At 43.8% G+C, this 18,487-nt stretch overlaps 2 protein-coding genes across 2 annotated transcripts in view; one reads left to right on the top strand and one right to left on the bottom strand.

Annotated features, from left to right (window-relative positions):
* The window catches only part of side-VII (sidestep VII), a 321,489-nt gene that overhangs the window by 104,962 nt on the left and 198,040 nt on the right, over positions 1 to 18,487 (top strand). The gene's annotated exons all lie outside the window — the stretch shown is intronic.
* Positions 15,025 to 17,355, bottom strand: LOC138403580 (axoneme-associated protein mst101(2)-like). Its single transcript, XM_069504751.1, has one exon. It carries the CDS (start codon positions 17,353 to 17,355, stop codon positions 15,025 to 15,027), a length of 2,331 nt encoding a protein of 776 aa, XP_069360852.1.

Genomic DNA, 18,487 nt, shown 5'->3' on the forward strand with positions numbered 1-18,487 from the left:
GATTATGATTACGATTCTTAGGATTGTGATCATAATCATAATTAATAACGTTACTATATTATTATGGTACCTAGCTATACCCATCAGCTGCAGAGTAAGATAATATCATTATTTTTACAAGTCTCAAATAACGAATTCTGATCAGAACGGCGTTTTCTCCTTGAAACTGAACTGAACTAGAATGCTGTTTACTTAAAGACATTCGAAAATAATTTGTTGAATAAGTTTCGCTCTTCAGAAAATTTTGGGAATAACTAAATACATAGAGCGGACTCAATTCATTATTATAATATGCGTCTTTCTACGAGAAAAAGTATTTTTGTCTTACTTGAGTCTTGTTCAGAGGTAGAGTTTCATTTTCCTGTGCACGATTTAAGTAAATAAATATCACCTTGTTTTAACGGTGAAGGAAAATATCGTAAGGAAACCAGCATGCCTGTGAGTTCTCCATAATGTTCTCTAAGGTGTGTGTAGTCTGCCAATCCGCACTTGGCCAGTGTGGTAGACTATGGCCAAAACCCTTCTCACTCTGAAAGGAGACCCAAACTCTGTAGTGAGCCGGCTATGGGTTGCTCATGATGATGCACGATTTGGGACATTTCAAATATTAACTCTATACTACTTATGAAATTTAATTTTTCTAAAGCTTCCAGAGCTTATCGTAACTTTTCAAGTTAACCTAGATGATAATATTTTCATACGAATATTTGAGCCCTTGTAATTTTTGTAACTAAGTACATTTTTTTTAAAATCTTACAACCCACAAACAGAAAATATTGTGGGGCGAGTGCGCCTCATACAGACGAAAGGATCTTCGGACTTGAAAGACTGTACTTAAATCCGTCATTTAGTAATTAGTATGGGTGAGATACCATATAATATAATACTTGCATTAATCGGAAAGCCAACCCGGCAACGCATGTGGTAGAGAAAAATATTCTGAAGAGAATGAAGAAATTATTGTAAAATTAAAACACTACTTTTCCATTACACAAATGTGATGTAAATATCTAGCTTAAACATTAATAATTTCAAATATTTTTAGTAATAAGTATATTTTAAAATCGTCTCTAAAGCAAAACAAAGTTTGTTTTGCTTCAAAGCATTACTTCGTACAGCGAAACAATATTAAATACATTTTTAATTAAAGTTACCAGTTTATAGAGAAAAGTTTGGAGGCGAAATTGCACTTTGTTGCATCTTCGTTCACATAAAAAATAAGCTTTATAAAAACGCTTGCAGACGATAAAAATTATAAACTGTTTCATATTTTTATGAGGATTAATTTAAAATGAAGGAGGTTGCATTAAAATTGATAACAACCAATTCGAACTTACATACGGCGTTACGCAGCATCGAACTGAAATTTAAAATTACCTATTTAAAATTTTTACCGCTTTTACATTAAAAGCATTGTTTCACTAAGTAGATGGTAACTATATAGAAGTAGATAACATTATTTTACTGAGACGGACACCGAGGAGATATTAAAATTGCTGAATGCTGATTCGTCACCCCGGGCTACATAATTAAAATACCGACCTAATAGTAAACATAAAATAAATAAATTTAAATACAATCATAATAATTGACTGCTTTCTAACAATAAAATCTTATTGCTTTAAGTCTCACCGTTTGGGTGGACACCTCCACCCAAACGGTGAGACTTAAAGCTTAGAGGGGTGTTCTTATACCTCTATATCTATACATCCAGCAGTTATGGCGGCACGCAAAATCAGAACTATTTTGTCTGTCGACAAATTGTTTCGGCGCTTAGTTGGTCACGAAGAGCTGTTTCAAACTCCGAGTTCTGTATGAAAGTTTGAGAACCACATAACCTCGGAAAATTTGGGAACTCGCAAACATAATAATATTTTATGTGTACATATGGTTATACATGAAAATATTTGTTTCATATTATGTTGAAGTTTTTTCCCACTTGAGGTTTGCTCTCGACAACAGTAACTTTTCTTATTTTATTTATTACTTTCCGTTGGTATTGGATACTCACGTACGTTCACGTATTAGTTATTCTATATAGAGTATAAGTTAATGAGGGTTGATGAAAGTATACTGGACATTTCTTTGATACTTAATATATTTCTTGTCATTAATATAGGCAGTGAATGTATGAGGAAAAGCTCCTTTTATACGTTGCCTCAGTGATCGGCGAATACACATTCATTTGGTGTATATTTGCTGACTTGTTAAGGCTTTACTACGACATTGCAGCATTTAGGAAGCATCTAGATTGGAGCAATCTAGGGTGGTTCCTAATCACGACACTGCGGCAGGGCCAATTGAGTAGACGATCGCCACAATCTAGGAGAATCGTATGCATATCTGCTCCTGCCGGCCGATCTATAGGAGGCGATATCTACGATCCGACCTAGAATGACCCTACACTTGACATGTTTAGGAGACAATCTAGGATCCTCCCCACTTTTTCACCCTGAATCGGCCCTGCCACAGTGTCGTGAGTAGAGGAGAGGGCTTTACTTGACTTATCATGCACATATGCACAATGTCAAAGATGTTGGTACAACTATTTGCAAACAGCTTTCACACGTTGGTCAGCACTTGCTATATCCGTGAAACCAATGTAAATTGGAGACTTTTTAGGTATATATCGTGGTATTTCATGATAAACTAGCTTAGCCCGCCACGGCTTTACTCGAGTGGAATTTTAAATCGAAAATATAAACCCTCTTTATTCCTTATCCTGTGGGAATTTCTAAAAATCTTTCTTATTCCAAGTCTACATTAAAAAGAGAACCTCTGTACAAAATTTCAGCTTTTTCATTCCATGTCTCAAGATTTGGGGTGGGAGTGAGTCAGGATTTTTCTTTTTACAATAATAGCTTTTGCCTGCGACTCCGTCCACGTGGATTACACAATTTTTAAACCTCTATTTTAACCCTTTATTGGTGGAATTTTCAAAAATCTTTTCTCAGCGGAACGTCATAATGGCATGCCAGATTTTAGTTCGATCCATCTAGTACTTTGAGGTGTGCACTGTGCGTTCATAGATCAGTCAGTCACTCACCTTTTCCTTTTATATATTTAGGTATGTATTGATGAAAATATGAACAAACAAATTAGGCAGGTAGTGCTGTACAGAGAGTACAATACCAAAGTTGGAATTTTTTCTAGCATGTTGTGTTTTTGTGCAAAGTATATTGACAATATTCTTTACTTTTATCACCTTTGCTTCTAAATTTATTTTATGTGAGTCGAGGTTCAAGGAAGTGCAATTTCGCTCCCGAACTTTGCGCTATAAAACTGCTAACTTTAATTAAAATCTTATTAAATATTATTTTCTCCTTGGGAAACACAACACTTTTAGGGGGAACAGACTGCATTGTACGTTGGAGAACTTTGGAACCATTTTACATTTAGTGCAAGTATTTCATTGAAGCTGTGGTAGCCTAGTAAGCTGTGGTAGATTAGTAAGTTTAGCCTAGTAAGCTGTGGTAGCCTAGTGGTTAGGACGTCCGCCTTCCAATCGGAGGTCGGGGGTTCGATCCCGGGCACGCACCTCTAACTTTTCGGAGTTATGTGCGTTTTAAGTAATTAAAATATCACTTGCTTTAACGGTGAAGGAAAACATCGTGAGGAAACCTGCATACCTGAGAGTTCTCCATAATGTTCTCAAAGGTATGTGAAGTCTGCCAATCCGCACTTGGCCAGCGTGGTTGTAAGGGTGGTAAATTGGGCGGAATAGAAATATACCCGGATACGGAATAATCTACCGCCTTACAAAGATTAGAGGAAAAAAAATAATTTTTTCTACTTGATCTATCTACCTAGTAAAGAATAGAAGCTAGCCGTCGACTCCCTTGTAATGTATATGAGGTGTTATAAATGAAATTTGCTAGATGTTAGGCAAAATTGTTTTTAATGTAACTTTTACCGGGGTCGCTTAATACATAATGATGGCTAATAATGCTTAGTTATTCTAGCTTAATGCCAAGACTTAATTTAGATACATTAGAATGCCTTAGGTAGATAGTACATAAAATCTATGTTTTAAATTTAAGATGCCATTGGCATGGAATAGACAATGACACAGTAAAATTCATAAAATTGTTTCAAAATAAAAGCTCAGTAGTAAAGACAGGGTTCTTACTGTACACATACACGAAGAAGGTTCACTAAACTGTTCCAGGATACAAACATTTGCTTACTTGTAGGTGCGAAGACTGCAAGGTAGCTGGACGGCATCGGCCAAGATCCAAAACTCAATTTATTTGATTCTTCACAACCGAAATGTTTCATTACAAAGATTTTCACCAAGTCTTATCCATAGAAATTAAGTTGCCAACGTGAATGTGCAAAAGAAATAAATACGGAAAACGAAAGCAAAAAAAAAACGGAAAACTAAAAACGGAAACGCAAACGGAAACCCTGTAACAAAGAAAAACAAGATTATAATTTGTGCTGTGTGAAAATTTCGACACGTGGAATTTTCCCGATCAAACACAACTCACCTATTGAACTCCTGGCCACCAATGGTTTTCAGGAGTCCACCCACAACCCATTATCCTCATTTATTTGGGAAGGTAAAATAACTGGAACTGAAAGGGAAATCATGAAATTAGGATTTTCTCTAACCAAACCGCCATTTTGTCGAATCCACATTACTTGATTTTTCACTCACCATAATTGATGAAACATTGAAATACGTTAGGATGACTAAATTTATAACAATTGTATTTTCCCAGGCGAAGCCATGGGCGAAAAAGAGTGAGATTTTCCTGGAACGAAAAAATTCGTCTTCACATGTTGACTCCAGAAAAATTCTAAATCTCACCAATCGGTGTTGCCAGACGCAACCCGAGTGTGGCCGCTCTCATTTAGTTTGATCATGAAGCCAATTCATTTTTGAATATTTGCGGAACCTAAGGATATATTATAAGAACCGTTTTGTTAATGACTTAACAATAAACAAATGATATTATGGTTTTATTTAATTATTTGTTTTATTTTTACGACAATTGACAACGAAGCAAACGCCATCTATTGTGGCTCGAATGAACTCTGAACATCGACCCACGCGTAGTTCTGCACCTTGATGCTAGGTGGCACCAACATACTTTGAACAAAATTGATTTTTATTAAAAGCGAAACGCTAGTTAGTAGTTCAAAATTTACAACGTCACAATACTTCCCCTCCTACGAAAAGGTTCAACAGGTTGAACCACGCTGCCCTCAGCGTCATCCAACAACTACTAACAATTTGCCTGAAACAAACAAAAAAAACACAGAAGTTACGCGTGAACGCACATCTACTACTAACAAGGAAAATTGTCTAACAAAATAAATATACTGAAAACAGTGTAAGGTTTTATACATTATACTTAACTACACAACCCTAACTTCTAAAAAGAATATATACAAAAAAACTTCATGGTGTCTAAGACACTTGAGTGGAAACATCTTGGCATCATTCTTCAGCTGACTGATAGAATGCGTCTAGGCCTACGGTGGTTCACTCTTTTAAACTACCATCTTAATATTTGTTACTCAACAAATACGGAAAATCTGGTTGTGAACGGGTCCATCTGATATGGCAACCGTTCTCTATCCCATTCGGAAAAATAAAACCGAATCAAAATCGGAATATGAGAAAAAAAAAACGAAATAACTCTCCTAGAAAATAGATCTCGGAACAGAATCGGAAAAATAACAGAAATGATCCATTATCTAGAAGGAAAACGAAAACAAAACACAAAACCCCCCCCTTTTCGTTATCCCCAAAGTACGATATTTGCATTTTTACTTTCTCAACCGGTTGGTCTACCACAAGCATTCCAATCATCACATATTCATCCCTACATACATCCACTACATTCCTCCTCAACTGAACCATGGTAATGTAACTGTTAACTCAGAACATCACTACACTCATTCAAATTCCTAATTGAATATTGATAACTTAAATATTCAAACAGTTTAGACCAAACTAAGTAATGGCAAATATCTACTTCTTAATATCCTTAATATGCCAAGTGCCTATTGGGTGGTTGTCAGCTACTCTAACTAGTTCGTAAACCAAAGGTGACAAAACCTTGACAACCCTGCACTTTTCATACTTAGGTGCCAGCTTAGCTGCGAAAAAATTTGTAGCGTCGCTTTGTGGATAGGTCTTTTTCCACACTATATCCCCAACAGAATAGCTTGCAGACCTACGCCTTAAGTTGTAATGCGTTGCATACTCTGCATGAGCCTGAAACAAATTTCTCCTAACCTGACCAAATATGTCCTCCAAAGTTCCAAACTTTCCTGCGTATTCCTCCCTTGGAATTCCGGCCTCGTACTCCTTATCCGTGTCCTTATAGAAGGAACCATTTAAAACCGGTTCTCTAGCGTGGACAAGGAAGAACGGGGAGAATCCAGTGGATTCATTAACCGCACTGTTTATGGCGAACTGGACCTTGTACAGGTTTTCGTCCCAGGACCTGTGGTTATCTTTCACAAAAGCGGCTACAGCAGTCATAACAACCTTATTGTACCTCTCAACAAGGTTAACTTGCGGAGTGTACAGTGGTGTGTAGTGTAATTTCGGAATATTATAACGCTTAATGAGATTACGGAATTCAGATCCTGTAAATTGGGACCCATTGTCCACAATCACAGTCTCTGGAACACTATGGTTCAAAAATACAAAATTCTCTAGCGCTTTAACAACAGCGGCACCTGTGGCACGCCGTAACGGAAACAACATTGTATATTTCGAAAAACAACACGTCACCACAAAAAGAAATGTAAATCCTGATTTAGACCTAGGCAAAGGTCCGACTAAATCAGCCGAAATGACCTGAAAAGGTCTCTCGCAGACTTTAGGCTTCCCTAGCAGACCTGGAGTGGCTGATGTCGTGTGTTTATACGCAGAGCAAGTATCACAATTCTTAACGTACTCAACCACGTCCTTATACATACCACGCCAAAAATATCTGAGGGATAATCTGCGATGAGTTTTGAACACACCAAAATGACCTGCAGTTGCATCTGCATGGTTTTGTTGCATAATTCTAAGGATGTCGTTCTTGTGGACTACCTCTTTCCAGTCGAACTCACTGAGAAGCTGGTATTTACATTTACTGTAACGATATAGTTTATCGTTCAAAATACAAAAATTCGGAAAATTTGCTGGATTGATTTTACAGCCATTAAATGTTTTGTCATACCAGTCATCTACCAAAACTTGTTGACTAGAGTTATCATTACGATCACCAACTACATCTACGTGTATGAGTCTCGACAAGGTATCCGGAACTACATTATCACAACCCTTCCTATGTTCGATAACAAAATTATACTGTGATAATCTACAACCCCATCTGGCGAGTCGTCCTGAGGGATTTTCTAAATTTAAGAACCACTTTAGGGATGCATGGTCTGTGATAATTGTGACTGGCTTGGAACCAAAATAAGCCTGAAATTTCTCCACTGCAAAAATCACTGCTAGAGCCTCGCGTTCCGTCGCGCTGTAATTCCTTTCGTTTTTATTTAGGCTCCTACTGACATACGCAATGGGATGATCGCAACCATCGGTTTCTTGCGTCAGCATACCACCAACACCATATGCAGAAGCATCACAATGTATTTTGAATGGTTTTTCAAAATTCGGTACCGCAAGAACAGGTGCGGTTACCAACGCATTCTTCAATGTATTAAATGCTACCTCTGCCTGTTCGCTCCACTCAAATTTAGGTGCGTTCTTTCCTTTACTCGTTAGTCTATTGAGTGGTGCAGCGATGGTTGAAAAATTCCTAATAAAGCGCCTGTACCAAGAACAAGTGCCTAGGAAAATCTTTACCTCCTGTGCAGTTTTTGGGGTCGGAAAGTTCAAAACTGCGGCAACTTTTCCAGGATCTGTGCGTAAACCAAATTCATCCACTATATACCCTAAATATTTCAAAGAGTTTCGAAAAAAATTACATTTATCAAAATTTATGGATAGTTGAGCCATTTTTAGTTTATCCAGAACTCTGTTTAATAAAATTAAATGGGTTTCGAAATCAGCAGAACAAATAACAATATCATCTATATAACAAAATACTATTCCATTTTCAATATCACTACAAAAATTTTGATTAAATAACTGGTCCATTAACCTCTGCTGTCGTGCTGGTGCACCACATAGGCCAAACGGCATGACTTTAAATTTGAATAACCCTCTACCAGGAACTGTAAAACTGGTTTTTTCCTGAGAGTCGTTAGCTAACGGAATTTGCCAGAAACTTGAACTTAAATCAATCGATGATAAAACCTTGCCTCTTTCAAGCTATCTAGAATTTGTGGAATGTACGGTATTGAGTATGAATCCCCCTTTGTCACTGAATTTAATTTCCTGCAATCTAGGCAAAATCTCCAGTCTCCATTTGCCTTTTTCACTAAAATTGCTGGGTTATTCCAAGGGCTTTCACTCGGAGTAACTACGTCCATTTCCAGCATCCTATCTAACTCTTTACTTAAAGCTTCCTTCTTTTCGGGAGAAAGTGGATATTGTTTTATTTTTATTGGCAAGGCATCACCGGTGTCAATAACATGTTCAATTAATTTTGTTCTACCCAATCCAATTTTCTCTGAAGAAATATCTAAAAATTTATTTACTACAGACTGGGCTAATTCTTTCTGTTGAGATGATAAGTTTTCAAAAGAAGTGATGGTATGAATTTAACAGTTACATTACCATGGTTCAGTTGAGGAGGAATGTAGTGGATGTATGTAGGGATGAATATGTGATGATTGGAATGCTTGTGGTAGACCAACCGGTTGAGAAAGTAAAAATGCAAATATCGTACTTTGGGGATAACGAAAAGGGGGGGGTTTTGTGTTTTGTTTTCGTTTTCCTTCTAGATAATGGATCATTTCTGTTAGCCCCTGGCATTTTTGATAATTTAGAATTAATTAAGGCACCTTCTCAATTTTACAATATTTGTGCGATTGATAATAAACAAATTCATACTATTACTACTATTTAATTCCCACGATGCGTTGTGTTGTAGAATTTTACGTGCCACGTCGCACCGCTAGTGGCATGCATACCGCTCCGACTACTACAATTTGTAAGTTAAGAACTGTATGAACAGCAGTTACACTGCACAGTCGCGCTTCTGCTCTCGCTGTCATGCTCCTGAGCGTTACGTGTTCCATGCGTGAAATGTTATGTCAAACATCCAAGTACTTTCTAGATTTTTAGAATAGATTGACACTTAGACAGATTTCTAGATAGATCAAGTAAAGTAAATTATTTTTTTCCTCTAATCTTTGTAAGGTGGTAGATTATTCCGTATCCGGGTATATTTCCATTCCGCCCAATTTACCACCCTTACAAATGGCCCCACGTTGGGCGCCATTTGTAAGGGTGGTAAATTGGGCGGAATAGAAATATACCCGGATACGGAATAATCTACCGCCTTACAAAGATTAGAGGAAAAAAAAATAATTTTTTCTACTTGATCTATCTACCTAGTAAAGAATAGAAGCTAGCCGTCGACTCCCTTGTAATGTATATGAGGTGTTATAAATGAAATTTGCTAGATGTTAGGCAAAATTGTTTTTAATGTAACTTTTACCGGGGTCGCTTAATACATAATGATGGCTAATAATGCTTAGTTATTCTAGCTTAATGCCAAGACTTAATTTAGATACATTAGAATGCCTTAGGTAGATAGTACATAAAATCTATGTTTTAAATTTAAGATGCCATTGGCATGGAATAGACAATGACACAGTAAAATTCATAAAATTGTTTCAAAATAAAAGCTCAGTAGTAAAGACAGGGTTCTTACTGTACACATACACGAAGAAGGTTCACTAAACTGTTCCAGGATACAAACATTTGCTTACTTGTAGGTGCGAAGACTGCAAGGTAGCTGGACGGCATCGGCCAAGATCCAAAACTCAATTTATTTGATTCTTCACAACCGAAATGTTTCATTACAAAGATTTTCACCAAGTCTTATCCATAGAAATTAAGTTGCCAACGTGAATGTGCAAAAGAAATAAATACGGAAAACGAAAGCAAAAAAAAAAACGGAAAACTAAAAACGGAAACGCAAACGGAAACCCTGTAACAAAGAAAAACAAGATTATAATTTGTGCTGTGTGAAAATTTCGACACGTGGAATTTTCCCGATCAAACACAACTCACCTATTGAACTCCTGGCCACCAATGGTTTTCAGGAGTCCACCCACAACCCATTATCCTCATTTATTTGGGAAGGTAAAATAACTGGAACTGAAAGGGAAATCATGAAATTAGGATTTTCTCTAACCAAACCGCCATTTTGTCGAATCCACATTACTTGATTTTTCACTCACCATAATTGATGAAACATTGAAATACGTTAGGATGACTAAATTTATAACAATTGTATTTTCCCAGGCGAAGCCATGGGCGAAAAAGAGTGAGATTTTCCTGGAACGAAAAAATTCGTCTTCACATGTTGACTCCAGAAAAATTCTAAATCTCACCAATCGGTGTTGCCAGACGCAACCCGAGTGTGGCCGCTCTCATTTAGTTTGATCATGAAGCCAATTCATTTTTGAATATTTGCGGAACCTAAGGATATATTATAAGAACCGTTTTGTTAATGACTTAACAATAAACAAATGATATTATGGTTTTATTTAATTATTTTGTTTTATTTTTACGACAATTGACAACGAAGCAAACGCCATCTATTGTGGCTCGAATGAACTCTGAACATCGACCCACGCGTAGTTCTGCACCTTGATGCTAGGTGGCACCAACATACTTTGAACAAAATTGATTTTTATTAAAAGCGAAACGCTAGTTAGTAGTTCAAAATTTACAACGTCACATGGTAGACTATGGCCAGGACCCTTCTCGCTCTGAGAGGGTACCCGTGCTCTGTATGATTTCTTTGAAGTAGGTTAATATTTAAAATATTATACACGCCCGTTATCTGCCACTGGATTAAAAAAAAACTTGAATAACAATATTATAAGTTTTTTTTTGCTTTATAAATATTTATTTTTATGTACCAAAACATACGGTACAACTAATTACGGGCCGCCATATTTTGAAGCATGCTCGTAGATGTCGTTTTACCTAAAAGTGCATGAACGCCGTGTCAGTATTTTTTTATTTCTATTATTCATTATAGGCACACGCTTGACAACAATCACACCTGCTGAAAAGTGATTTGGCCTAAGATGGCATTCGTTTACCAAGAAGATGCCTACTCACTCTTGTTTTAAGTTTTTAAAGATACACGGATTGTAAATGGTAGAAAACATAGATCGCGGATTAGTATTCTGTGTAGTCTATGCTGCTAAGCTCGTCACATACAAAAAACGAACGAATTTGTCTTCACTTTTCGAAATACTAATTTTCATGCTAATACTATGTAGTTTGTACTTGCTTTGCCAAAATATAAAATGACATTTATTATATTATAATCAGTGGCGTGCATAGGGTTTAAAGCCAGCAGCGCTTTTATGCCTCTATGAGTTGCACGCCACTGATTATAATGTCTCTAGTCTCTACATTGAATTTTTCCCAAAAATACCTTTTTTTTTTTTTTTTTTTTTTTTTTTTCCGTGGGGAAATCCTCATGGATGCCACCGCACCCGGGGAGGTGCGGAGGTTATGTCGGACTCTTACCGACTAAAACCCCACGATGTTCCACGCATCGCCTGGTGGCTGGGCTACGGGGCCAAACACGTTCGCGCAACCCAGCCAGCGGCGCCTGCTGAGGACCCACCTCAGGGGACCAATGAAGTCCCTAAACACCGTCTGAGGCGCACCAGGAACACAAAGGTGCGCCTTCCGACTCGAGGACTGGTTTCTTTACGGACGATAGACTCCCCGTGTCTATTGCCCAAGAGTCCTTCTCAAGGGGGTAGGCGGCGGTCGTGGGCGACTCGCCTACGCCCGACCCTCCTACGACGGATGGCATGAGAGTTGAAATCATCTTCTCTCATGCGCTCCGCCAGCTCCTTCTGCGACATTACCTGCTCGCAGAAGAGCTCTACTGCTTTCCAAGACCCATCGCTGCCCGCCATGGCTTTGACCACGGCTGGCAGGGAGAGGTCTTGCCCCACTGCCGCCACGAGCGTCTCTCGCGACTCAGCCCATGCTGGGCACTCTGCCAGAGTGTGTTGCGCCGTATCCACGGCACTGCCACACTCATGGCACTCCTCAGTAGGCTCTCTACCTGCGATCTTGCACAGGTACCTTCCGAAGCAGCCATGCCCCGAAAGAACCTGCACAAGATGGAAGGTGAGTACTCCGTGCCCTCTCTCCACCCACTGTTGAAGAACGGGCCGGATCGCCGCCACTATCATGTGACCTGCGCTGGGTGACTCGAGTCTCCCCCACCATTGGTAGACAAGCTCGGTCTGCGCATTTCGCCGCCACCCAGCAATTTCTGCGGAGGTAGGGTGTTCTCCCCGTAATCGGGCATCCACCCTTCGCTGGTGCATGTCTGCCAGCATCTCCGCATCCAGATCCCATGGAGGAGTCCCTGCCAAAACACAGGCCGCCTCACAGGAAATGGTGCGATAACCTCTTACCACTCTGACCGCCATGACTCGCTGCGGCCTTCGCAACAGGGTACAATTGCAGGCGTTCAGAGCATCCGCCCAGATAGGTGCCCCGTAAAGAGCCATCGATCGCACCACTCCCGTATACAAGCGGCGGCAGCTGGCACTTGGCCCACCCACGTTTGGGAGGAGTCGTCCGAGCGCCCCGGCAGCTCCAATTAGTTTGGGGGCCAGGCGTCGGAAATGCTCCTCGAATTTCCAACGACTGTCGAGAACGAGTCCTAGGTACTTCATCGTCGACTCGACAGCGATGGAAACCCCGCCCACTACTAGATGTTCGCCCGCCGGAGGTGCTCTCCTTGGCCCATGAAAGCACAGGGCTTCAGACTTATTGAGGGCTACTTGAAGTCCCAGCCGCCGGATACGCGCTACGACTTGGGCCACTCCAGCCGTCGCTAAGACGCGCGCTTCTCTGAAATTGCTACCTCGAGCTGTCACAAGAGTGTCATCCGCGTAGCACGTCAGATCAACACCCCGCACGTTAGCCCCCCGCAGTACCCAATCATAACCGATGTTCCACAGGAGAGGTCCAAGAACTGAACCCTGTGGAACACCGCACTGGACTTCTCGCCTTACCCATTCCCCATCATGCGCCGGGTAGACAATGGCTCGGCCTGACAGATAGGCCTCCACGAGTCGCCTGAGATATGCCGGCATCGCATGGTATCTCAGCGCCTCCCTGATACTGCTCCAAGGCAAGGTGTTAAAAGCATTAGCGATGTCAAGAGACACCGCCAAGACTACCTCACCCTGAGAAACAGCATCATCTGTCAGGGCCTTCACCCGTGCGACTGCGTCAATTGTGGACCGGCCCCGGCGGAAGCCAAACTGATGATCGCTGAGACCTGGCCCTGTCCCTTCCAGATGGCGGACTATACGCGTGGCAACCACACGTTCGAAGAGCTTGCCTACCTCGTCCAGTAATACGATAGGCCTATACGCTGATGGCGAATTGGCTGGGCGTCCCTCCTTGCGTAGCAGAACCAGTTTCCCCGTCTTCCAAGGACGTGGAAACTGACCCTGCCTCAAGCACGTGCTAAACAGCCCCCTTAGTCGAGGCTCCAAAGGACCCAAAGCCATTGCTAATGCACGGCCGTGCACTCCATCAGGGCCCGGAGCAGTGTTTTTGGCTCGGAGCCGCAGCACCGCCGCCTTTAGTTCGCCCTCGGAGACTTCCGGCGCGTGAGAGACGGTCTCGTCCTCTTCACCTGTGGGTGGTGCCATGTGTGGTGACTCCTGAATGACCGGGAACAACGAATCCACCACCATCTCCAGCTGTTGAGGCTGAAGAGTTTGTGTGAGTGGCGGTGCCCAGGGGCGCAGCTTTCGTCGGACCATTTTATATGGCCGCCCCCAAGGATCAGCATTGAGGCTCTCAAGCATCTCCTCTTCTGCCAGATCCTTCGCCGTTCTAATGGCCACCTGTAGGGCCACGACAGCCTCTCTGTACAGCGCGTAGAGGCGCACCTCCTCTGGCTCATTCCGATTTCGACGGCGACGGCACCTTTGGTACTTGCGTCTCGCTGCCACGCAGGATCTGCGTAGCTGCGCTATCTCCATTGACCACCAGTACACTGCATTTTTTGGAGGGCAGGGACCGACTCGTGGCATAGCTGCATCGCAAACTTGCCTCATGGCTTTGCCGAATGACTCGGCCCCCCGCTCCACCTCCACTGGGCTTTCAGATCCCGTCACCCATGCTTCAACCAATGCCGCCTCATATAAGACCTCTCTGTTCAAGCGCTTTAATGACCAGCGAGGATTGTTGCCTTGAGAGGCCTGACTCGGACCGCTTACAGATGTTGCAGATGAGGCAACTGCGAACCGAATATATCGGTGATCAGAGAGTGTCTCCTCATCTTCCAATACTTCCCAATCATTGACACGGCGTGCCAGAGCAGCATCAACAAAGGTGATATCTACAATGGAACCACCCTGTTGCCGCACGCACGTGTAAGCCGTCCCCCGGTTCGCCACTGACAGCCCCGTCGAGAGCGCCCACTCCTCAAGCTCCCTACCACGCGCATCAGTCAACGGAGATCCCCACGCCATAGACTTGGCATTGAAATCACCGGCAACGAGCATCTGGTCCGAGCGATTCCGGTCGATTTGGGCCCCGAGCTCCACCAGGAACGACTCAAATTCTGCCAGAGTTCTATTCGGTGAGAAGTAGATGCCAATCACTGTGACGTCACCCACTTGCGCTGAGACATATCCGCGCCCCCTCACAACTCTTTCGAAGTTCGGAGATCCAGCAGCAGTCCGGGTTGTGATAGCCACCAAGCCGTCGTGATCCCCCACCCAATCGTCACCCGATGGGACGTAGTACGGTTCGGCGACCACGGCCACGTGTATTGACCACTCCGCTATACTCTGGAACAGGAGGTCCTGAGCTCTAGCAGAGTGGTTAATGTTCGCTTGGAGAAATCTGAGGGCCATTTATTATCCAACGGTCATCTGAACCTCCTCAGCCCGATTATTCATGGATGGGCTGGCAGACTGCGAGGGGACCCGGGGGCCATCGACATCTTTGCCACTCTTCTTTCTGGGCTTTCTGGGCTGATTGCATGCGCCACTACCCCCCCGATGATCCGCCGGTCTACCAGCTGCCGCACACACACTACAATGTGGTGCAGCCGAGCAGTCCTTCGCTTTATGACCAACCTGCCCGCATCGGTAACAAGTGTCGCTGCGGTCAGTCCCAGCGATGCACTGCGCCCTCAGATGCCCCCTTTCCAAGCAGCGGTAGCACCGCTGGGGTCGCTCGTCAAGCAGATTAACGCGGGCCGAAACCCAGCCCACTAAAAGTTTGCCTCCTTCCACCACCTTTTTTGCAGCCATGACTGGGCAACGCAGCCATACCGTACCAAGGCCCGAAAAATTGCGGACGACCTCCCCGGCACGTATCTGGTCAGCAGAACAGCCCCCTGTACGTGCCACTGCGGTCACCACGTCACTACTGGTGACAGAGTCATCCAGGCCCGAAACACGTATATCGGCGCATTTGGTGGGCCTAGAGACTCGCACAAATTCTTCACCTATTACTTCTCTAATCTTATGAGCAAGAGCGTCCGCCTTCTCTCCCTGAGAAGCCCCTGGGAGCTCCAAAATCCGCCCTCCAGTCGCAGCCACTTTAAACCGCACCGCGGCAACGCCAAAGTCTGACAGGGAGATACTTTCCTTAGCCTTTTGTATCACTTTGCTATAGGAAGCTCCTTTCTCCTCAGCTCCCGGCTGCAGCGTTATTATTACTGCCGCAGAACGAGGCGGGCGAAGCTTCCGACTCTTGTTTAAGGGTTGCTGCCATTGCTGCGACTGAGACTGTGGCTGCGACTGACCTTGTGGCTGCAAGGGCGGGCCATCCCCATGCACGCCAGTTTTCCCCCTCTTCGTTTTCTTTTTCTTCTTCTTCTTTCCCTTCTTCCTCCCTCCAACCCTCTGCCAAGCACCTTCGTTGGGAGCGGGTTGGAAGGATGAATCAGAAGTTGGCGCATGGTGCGTCTCCTCTTCATAGAGTGTCTTCTCTGCGGGGCGCGTCTCCTTTGCAGTCCTGCTGGGGCCTGCTTGCTTCTGTGCGGGATCTGCCTCCTTTTTTCTATCTGCCGCCAATGGGGGGCGAAGTAGCTTCTCCGGGAGGAGCCTGTCCTCGAAGGAGGCCAGGCGGGCATTAAGCATTTCTCCAACCTGAACCATCACCGAGCGACAAATCTCCTCCATTGGGGACGCATCCGAGTTGGTTCCAGTGCGTTGACCTTTCTTCTTTTTTTGAGAAGGCTGCGACACAGGGGGCAGCTCCTCAGTCATATCCAAGGGAGAGGGCACGGAACCCTGCTTTCGCGCACTCTCCATGTCCTTTTTTATCTCGGCCATCTCCTTACGGAGGCTGGCCATTTCCACCTGCAGGCGCATGTTGTCAGCCTGCAGTTTCTGTGTCTCCTCTGAGATTGAGCGTGAGCTGAGGACTTCCACAGCCTCTTTAATGGAGGCCACAGCGTCCTTCAGGACCCGCACAAATGTCCCCTTAAGATTGCCGGACTTTGTGGCGACCGTTGTTATTGCCGCCAGGTCGTCCAGTACTTGTTGTTGGACACCAGCCACAGTTTTTTCTCCTGCTGCTGGCCGAGACTCCACCGATCCCGCTGCCGAAGAATCGGAAAGTCCCTGCTCTTTCCTGAACTGATTGACGACGGAGGCTCTTAGCAGTTCCTCCTCCGCCTTTTCAGAGACTTCCTGGCGCCTCTTCCGGGCCAGCTCAGCCTTGGCCTTGGCCGATACCGCAGATTTACTACTAGCAGGGGGACGGCCCCTACTTCTGGGTTTCGCTGTCTCCAACATTTCATCATCAGTCGACGCCGAAGCATCCCCTCCAAGACGTGGCCTCTTTGCGCCTTGCACTTGCCAGAAGCGGCCCGGACCCGACACGATCGCAGAGGATTCAGAACCCGACCTGGATCTGCACTCCGCGATCATGTCCGATCCCGGCAACGACAACGCCACCTCGCTCGGTTCTGTGATCCCTATCACACCGCATATCTCTCCTATCTCCATCACCACCTCCTCCTTCTCATTTTCTTCTCTTCTCTTCTCCTCTTCCCCTATTTCCCCCAGCACATTTCCAACTTCTTTACCCTCCATTCGTGAACCTACCCCCATTGAACGTCGGTTGGCCCCCCCGTATACGATGGGGCCGATGCTCCGGCTGTCCGAAACACCAAGGGATTCCCCGCTAGCGGGACCCTCCCGGGTAGAATATTCGTACGACGCTTTTTCCATTTTTTTGTTTTTTAACCCAGTTCCCCCCCACCTGACGCCTTAACGACTGATCCCCCAATCAGCCACTCATCCATCGGCAGGCGTCAACCTTGAGATTAGGTGGGGCGTTCCCGCCCGCTTCGGTTATTTTTAAAGAGGTTTTCTTCCTCTCGATAAGCGTCACCGCTCTCCACCCACTGGGGTGTTTACCCCTGGTTTCGTCCACTGTGCCCTCTGCTAATCAGAGGGACACGCGGAGAGACCTCCCCCCCTGCCAAGTTATTAGCCATAACCAACAATATCCACGTAGAGGAATTATTGGTCATGTTACCGGGGCGCACCGGCCCGAGTACTGCTCTTCCCCCCGGACGTATCCAAAAGGAGATCGCAGCACCCAAGCACACTGGGAGGTTACCTGGCTGGCGCCCCTAGTTGAACTAACCTAACCCAACTTCTCATCCACTGGATTTGCAATTATGCATCTAGATTTACCTGTTAATTTTATTTTCTTGGTTTTTACATAAGCCTAATCGTAGCTCTGAGATGATTTTTTCCCGTAATCATAATCTCATTATTTTTTACCATGCCTAAAGGGAGATGTTTACCGATATATGTCTCATCGATTTACAAAGCTGAGGTACCAAAGGGAAACACACATAGTTCGGTGGAATAACGGATGTTAAGTTTTCGTTGATGGAGTGACAACCTCGCACCGGAAGATCCAGAGTCAGTAGATACCCCAAATTAAACAGTCGACAGAAGTCATCAAGTTCTGGAAGCCTAGACAAGTTGCACAGTCTACTTAGGTACACATGACAGCACATCTATTTATGAAACGAACAATGGGAGGCGCACTCCCTGTGGAATCAGTGGCTTCTGTGGAATCATAAGACCAACTCAGCACTGGAAGAGGAAGAGTCAGAAGATGCCTCAAACCGAAAGATGGACAGCTGGAAGCCGCTAGACTCTAGCGGGCGTTTATAGTGTAGCGGCGCTAGACTGTAGCTGTCTTCTGTCCATCCTAGACCCAAGTGGCGCCAACACAAAACAGCACTTGGATTGAGCAAATCTCTATTGAGGTAAAGACTACGAAATACCTACAGACTCTTAATCTCAATACTCTGTATCTTCAATAATTCTAGAAAAACGAAAA

This window comes from Maniola hyperantus, chromosome 18 (assembly GCF_902806685.2).
Source record: "Maniola hyperantus chromosome 18, iAphHyp1.2, whole genome shotgun sequence".
Taxonomy (NCBI): Eukaryota; Metazoa; Arthropoda; class Insecta; order Lepidoptera; family Nymphalidae; genus Maniola; species Maniola hyperantus.

What these genes read in the sequence shown, in the direction of transcription:
- LOC138403580 (XM_069504751.1), bottom strand. Translation starts at nt 17,355, where the DNA reads ATGGAAAAAGCGTCGTACGAATATTCTACCCGGGAGGGTCCCGCTAGC.